This window comes from Bidens hawaiensis, unplaced genomic scaffold (genome assembly GCF_021521415.1).
Source record: "Bidens hawaiensis isolate Kalapana, Puna unplaced genomic scaffold, B.hawaiensis_p1.1 tig00022321_1, whole genome shotgun sequence".
NCBI classification, from domain to species: Eukaryota; Viridiplantae; Streptophyta; class Magnoliopsida; order Asterales; family Asteraceae; genus Bidens; species Bidens hawaiensis.
In genome coordinates this window covers 164,696-172,303 of record NW_027493473.1, presented here as the reverse complement: position 1 = coordinate 172,303, position 7,608 = coordinate 164,696, and the positions used below count along the sequence as shown (strand labels likewise).

General features: G+C 33.1%; 1 protein-coding gene across 1 annotated transcript; it reads left to right on the top strand.

Annotated features, from left to right (window-relative positions):
- Positions 1 to 5,963: 5,963 nt before the first annotated feature.
- LOC143565338 (uncharacterized) lies at positions 5,964 to 7,263 on the top strand. Its single transcript, XM_077052332.1, has one exon. The coding sequence runs from the start codon at positions 6,217 to 6,219 to the stop codon at positions 7,063 to 7,065; it is 849 nt and encodes a 282-aa protein (XP_076908447.1). The 5' UTR covers positions 5,964 to 6,216; the 3' UTR covers positions 7,066 to 7,263.
- The last annotated feature ends 345 nt before the right edge of the window (positions 7,264 to 7,608 follow it).

The window sequence follows — 7,608 nt, the reverse complement described above, 5'->3', positions numbered from 1 at the left end:
TTCATTACTTTCTCCATTACGAACGTTACTGATTCTCACGCCGGAGGGTGGTTACAGGAAGACCCCCCCCCCTCTTGTCCTTCCTGTAACGAGACTCACGGTGTCTGTTTTGCAGGTTCCGGTCACTGGACTTTGGGAATTTATATTCATATCTTAGTCGTAATTATCATATCCTACCTTGTGGACTCAATAGATCCAGGACCCGTACCCGGAGAGTGGATATGTGTTTCTTCATTTTATATTATAGGAAACGTATTTATGATTTTCTCATAAAAACAAAAATAATTAAATCTTATTTACTGCCAAGTTGCTTGCAAAATGGTGAAACCCTCCCCCACCACCACATGATCAGTGGCGGACCCAGGATTTTTTGCCAATGGGGTCCCATATTTTCGGTGTTCAAATTTTTCGGGTCGGTCGTTGTTCAGGTCGGGTCGAGGCGAAGAACATAATAAAAAACAATATCATAATAAAACTTTCTTTTCAATCATCACTACCTGAACGGGTCAAAATGGGTCGGGTTGACACATAAACACTTTGTTTTCCCTTTCTTAAACATTTTTGAGATAGAACCTAGATCCACCCTTTCATAAGCATGTGTTGAAAACCATTAACTTAAACTAGTGAAAAATAAAACTGATATTTTAAAGTGTTTGAATGTTTCTAAAGAAAACCATGCATAAAGTTGAAAACAATGATATGTATTTTAGAGGTGTTTGAATGTTTCCAAAGTTATCATTGCAACATTAGCAATCAAATGATTGATTAACACTAAAAATTAACACAAAAAACCAAAAACTGAGCCTTGTAAGACTTGAACCCATGACCTTTCAAAGATAAAACAAGGGACTTCCCACCAGACCACATCAACATTAATAGTATGGGTTCCAAGTATTAAATCTTATGGGGTCCTCAAAAAATTTAATATACCGCTTCTAATAAATTTTTAAAAAACATTGGTGTCCCGGGACCCCGATCCACACTATGTGGGTCCGCCCCTGCACATGATATCAACCTGAGAGCACTCACCTGCATATCTCCTTAATATCTGTTTTTGTTTTTCGTGTGCAATCATTTATTATTTTCAAGTCATGTCTATGATTTTCTCTTTTCTTGTTTTTTTTCTTTAACCATGATCAAATTAGTTTTGGAAAATTTATAGATCAATAGAAATTTTTTTACATACATCTAACTATACATATATAGTATATATAGATGGACGTTTACTTCAAAATAAATATTTTGTTGAAAACCGTCCCTAAAGAAAACCGGGTATCACTGATGGAGCAGTGCCCTGTTGGTAATATTCTTTTCTAAGATGTTGATGGATATATACCGCCAGAAATTATTTTAATTATACATTTTTTCTAGTTGATGATCCATCTGTAAAGGTACGATGATTCCATGGCCCGCCAATGATAATATATGAATATCTGCCTTCAGATTTACAATTTTATTGCAGAAATTTAAATAATATAAAATTCAGGTTTTTTTTATGAAAAACTACTAATTGTTGACATATTACGGACATCTATACGCTGGTAAGTGTTCAAGCTTTGGCGTTGATAATCCGTCGATAAAGTTTTAATTAATGAATCGTAGGTAATTAAAATCCATTGGTGTCGACAAGGACATGGCATAAGAACCATGTCCCTATTTTTGTTATAAAATCCATTAATGAATCGTAGGCATAAAAGTTTTCATTAAGCTTTCACTTTGTACTATTTTTGTTATATAAATTTAAAAAATACATGTAAATTTTAATATGTTTAAAACTTACTTTTAAAAGTTTTTTTTTTCTTAAATGCATATATGTGTGTGCATGTATATGAATAGATTGTTTTATTCTTATTTCATAACAGAAAGATAACATCAAGAGTAAATAGCAGTAATAATCATTTACGTTAATAGTTAGTTGCATACTTACCCAACCTAAAACTAAAATTGCATACGTATATCCCCCATTCTTTATAAAAATTTGAATAATGATAAAATCACCCACTGAAAATTAAAACAACCCTAACAAATATAGCAACCATCATTCACAATCTTCTTCCAAGCAATGTACACAACCTACATTTCACTCTCGACGATTCCAAGTCGGAGATACACACAAGGTCAATTCGATGTCGGCAAACTAGGGTCAATTGGGCGATACACAGGTTCAGTATTGTTGGGATTTTAATGGTTTAAATTGATAATCTTGATATTGTTAAAAATATGGAACATGCGATATGAATTGCTTAATAGATGAATATATATAATAATATGCAATATACAATTTCCTACCTCTAAAAAATATTGTTTGATATAAGCTGTTTACATGACCACATGACCTATGATGATAAATGAGGTGACCCAACCCTACGTGCGTATCCTACCCAATTCGAGCTGGCTATAATTACTTAGTTACATATATCCTGAAACTAATCATGTACTTTCTCATCCTCTGGTCACATCACTGGTAGTTTCTTTCCTTTTTTTGAAGTTTAAAAATATTAAATAAACTAAAATATGTTATTTGATTTTTACCCATTATTTATTTTACTTTTACTTATGTGACCGGTTAGTAGTTTTCTACTAAAAAAAACAAATTTCTTTTTACTTAATCCGACTTGTCTCAGGATCCTTGAATGTTTATAAAAAGCTTTGTCTCTTTTATTAAACTATTGGGCTACCAATCTATAACGATCAGTTAGTAATTAATGCACCATATGTAAACCCTTGGATGTGCTCAAAGTATATAAACCGTAACATTATTTATAACTAATTCTTACATAAATTTTACATTCTTATATAAAATTTATATATTTTTATAGCAAGTAATCGAGCTCTTATAAGCTTTTCACATGTACAAAAGAAGTATAATGATTAAATAAGTGAAATAATAAAATATGCTGGTATTTGAAGAAAAAAACGTAAATATATATTAACAACTTAAGTACTTTTATTAAGTCATGTGTAGTTAAGAACAAGATATACAAAATGGTAAACAAATATATATCAGATCCAATATATTCAAAAGTATATATTTAATATACGCATCTGATCAGACTTTTGAAATTTGAATGTAACCGGAAAAAAACTAATAATTAGTAAATAATGAGCAGATCGAAGTGGGTTTGTGAATTGTGATGGTTAGTAGTGCGTGATTCTAACTGCACTTCTCTCAACTTTACAGAGCGCATGAAACATGCCATGAGCATTCCCAAAGGGACTCCACTACTCACGACTCACTACTCACTACACACACATTATATAAATGTATATATATTTTTATCCACAAATACCCTACCTCTATGTACTTTCGTTAAAGATTCAAATCTCATAAATAAATAAATTTGGTTTTATATGAGACACGAATAGATAAATGTTTTAGATCGATGCACGAACAAAATTACATGAAAGAAAGGGGGTGATGCTAGATTGTCGCTATATAGTAAAAACAATTAAATCATGTTCATAATCACCTAAGCAAGCTAGGATAAGTAGGGTGTCGAACCACGAGTAGTATGAGGTCAATGTAATCGTGTAACTAATTTATGATATTATGAAGTAATGAATTGTAGTGCTGATCACATAAGCAAATAGTTTGGTTTTAAAACTGATTAAGCAATCTAACAAATTCAATCAATTAACAAAAGCAAATCACACTTGGGGTTCAAATATGCAAACAAATAGTAATCTCATGCAACCTAACAGATTAACTATCATTGATTACCACAGACTGATTAACGAGCTAAACCTTAGGCATCAGCAGTCGCTAACACACGACACTGGTTATCAAACGGTCCCTGCAAGTGTGACTCAACTAAGGACAATTGGATGCTTCATTGTATTCAACTAGTCAAAACAATCCTATGAGCAATTATTATAGCAACCGACAAACTAATCGTTCTGATCAACGTAAACCTAAACCGACTGAATGCACAACAATACTAAACATCAATACTCATAGACTCAACAATAATTACAAATCATATAGAAAACTGAAAATAATACAAACTTTACATCCCGGATATGATTCGAAAAGACTAGCCGAGCATCGTCATTGATAAGTATTCGATTATGATGAGGAAGGCCATTAGGCCCTGGAATTAACTCAAAATCGCCTAACCTGCTGGAAGTCTTCCTTCTGGTTTAGGGTTCATAAAAATAGAATATATAGGTCAAAACCCATTTTTTCACGTTTTTAAAGACCATCGAGTAACGCGATGTCCATAGACTCATGCCGTCGCGTATCGCGACATAAAAAGACCTCATATTTGGATTCCTCTCGTCGAGAAACCCAAAATTCATATATTAAGGGTCCCGTAACTCATTTTCTAGCTCAGGATATGCTCATTTTACTTCTTGGTCGCATTTTGTCAACCCATCTTGTTCAGTTTTAGCACTGGCTTATGATTTTTCATCCATACTCTTCCCGAATCCTTGTAACACTTCCCAAGACATCAAATAATTCTCCGATATTCCTGAGATATTATTCCATGCTCGTACAAGTCTCAAATTAGCATATTTAACGATTAATGACCTGAAATACAAAAGCACGTATGAAGTACCAAATGTTTAACAATCTACTTAACAAAACTATATAATAATACACTAATATATATATAAAATACCCGACCAACAAGGGCTAAATATTGCTATACCAAGGCGCTCGTCGACCTAATACTTCTACTTTTTTTGGTATATCTTAATTGCCTCCTTTACTTTAAGACACCATGTGAAAAGCGTGCACTAGATTTATGCAATGATAGTCAGTGATGGATTTATGAATTTTTATCAGAGATCAGAGGTCAGGTATATAATCGGATCTTTTGAAACGAATTGAAACAGAATGAGTTGGATCCCAACAGCCGGGTTAAAATACATGCATGTTGATGGAATAATTTCGATTGTCACATATATATTAGTCATATCTTAAATTTATATGTCTGTTAGACTAGTAAAGCAAGGTTGTTAATTGGCTATTAAACCAACCATCTTGGTAGTTACCGTTGGTCACGTTATATAATTGGACAAAATTTGTTAGAAAAAAAACAGTGTGCAAATTTACACTTATATAAAGCAATATTGTAAAAGTAGGTTTCTAAGACCGAGTATTCCCCGAGTACTCGCTATAGATATGGCGCTGGGGAGAATTTCTTCAACTCCGCATAGTTACTAAGAACTAATCAGATGTAGTCAACCTAGCTCAGCTATAATCATATCTAGTCGGTTAACTTGGGCGGATTTTGACTTTATGAATAAAACACAAAATTCAAATTTCTTTAATACTAAAAAAATATATATCACATGTTTTAGTTAATAATTATCAAATTATAGAATGATTTAGTATTTAAACAATGTATTTTTTTTATTTATATTGATATTCACTTATTTTATTCTAAATAATAGTATAGTTTTATATGGGGGAAAGTTAACAAACAAATAAAACTAACATGCTAATTGTAATAATTAAGTAGATTAATATTATATATAAGTAGAATAATTATGTAACTATATCATAGATTAATTATGTAATTACTATATTTGATTATCATAATTATCATGTTAATTTCATTTGTACGTATTTGATCAAAACATCTTATATATGATACTTAGCATATATATAATATTTAAAATTAACTTTTTTTATATTTAGTACTCTGAATATACCAAACTCCCTAATCGGTCGCATAGTGTTCGTCTAGCGAATTTTACAACTATGATTCAAAGTGATAGGTGGTTGGCTAGTGAGAACTCCTGAAAGCTACAAATTACTTCCTCACCTAATTATATGAAAAAAAATTTCTAAAATATTGGATAACAATGTTACGAATAAACAAATGTAGCAATAGCACCACCTATATATTTTTATTACAAAAGCCTTATCTTTTTCAACTATTTCTTTTGGAACTAACCATTTTTGTACTTCCAACTTGTCCCAATTGCTCGTCTCTCTCTACATATATATACTCACACACAACCTACAAAATCATCAATAGGTATATCCTCGCTAAAACACAAACCCTCCTTAATTCATTAATTTCCTCATTATACTCTTTCGTTGCATCCACTCCCCAACATATACACATCGGACATTGTTTGGTCTGATTAATCGTTTGCCCCAACAAAATCTTTGCTCCATTTATTTAATTTTGTTCATTTTGATAAAATAGTGAGCACTTTTTTTTTGTTACAATTATAGAAGATTTGAGTTGGGGAAAAAACATGTGGTGTCCCTTTAGTAACATCAATCATCATCAACATGAAACCGATCAAGAAACCTTCGTGTTCGCTTCCGAAAATATCTTCTTGAACCCGTTCACCACCACCACCGCCTCTTTCGAGTCACTCGATTGCTTACTTTCCGCCACAAACAGCAACGCCGACACGTCATCAGATCATGACGATGGCATTTCCGTAATTTTCCCAGATTACACAAACTCACATACCAAAATTAATAATAATAATAATAATAATATCAGTGTTAATTCATCCGTTGCAAAAGAACCAGACGGCCCACCAAGATCCAAGAAACCCAGATTGGATCAGGGTCGACCCATCTCCTCCACCATTAATTTCCGGCAAGGGTCGTCGGAATCCGACGAGACAGATTCCGAGGCGATTGCACAGATGAAGGAGATGATATACCGTGCGGCGGCTTTCCGGCCGGTGAGTTTTGCAGACGATGAGGTGGCTGAGAAGCCAAAGAGGAAGAACGTGAGGATATCAAGCGACCCACAGACGGTGGCGGCACGGCAGCGGCGTGAGAAGATCAGTGAGAGAATTAGGGTTTTGCAGAAACTGGTACCCGGTGGTAATAAAATGGATACTGCTTCTATGCTTGATGAAGCTGCTAATTATTTAAAGTTTTTGAGGTCACAAGTGAAAGCATTGGAACAGCTTGGACAGAAGCTTGATTATGTCAACTGTGGGATAAGTGGTAATACAAGTGGTACAAGTACTAATGCAGATAGTACAAGTCAGATGGTTCAGAATATTGATCCAAATGTTACACTTGTTGTGCCGTTTCCCATGCAGAGTTGTTTTTTACCACCTTATCAACCGCCTGCATGAGGTGCTTGTACTTTATGCAGTAGAAAGTGTACTGAGTTTAGTAGGTTACAGTGAGGATTCCCAATAAAGATTCAAGAAAGCTATCAAACTCCAAGAACCGTGATATGGTTATCATCACTTCATCATGAAACTATGATTTTATTTGTTTAAGGATTAAGATGATTTGATCATAATTGTGTCATCATTATTGTGTTTCCATGTGTGTTCTACACTTTTGATAATCTGATTTCATTAATTAATTGTTAAAATTCCTGACTTTTGATTTTGTTTTCTTTTTTAGGATCAAAACCTTTTTAAAGGTGATAAAAACTAAAAAGGCTTGTTAGTAATTATGGGACCTATGATTGTATCAAAAGGTAAACGGTAAAAAAAATAACTTGCTTATGGTAGTGACAGAAAATGTATATTTTAAATAAATACGGAAACACTTATTCTTTGGTATATTTTGTTTTTAACGATCAATAAATTAAGCCCGATCATCTGGGTACACTCAAAGGAAATCCTCTGCCTGAAAGTCCACTATAAGAATTTGTTATGAACCAA

What these genes read in the sequence shown, in the direction of transcription:
- LOC143565338 (XM_077052332.1), top strand. Translation starts at nt 6,217, where the DNA reads ATGTGGTGTCCCTTTAGTAACATCAATCATCATCAACATGAAACCGAT.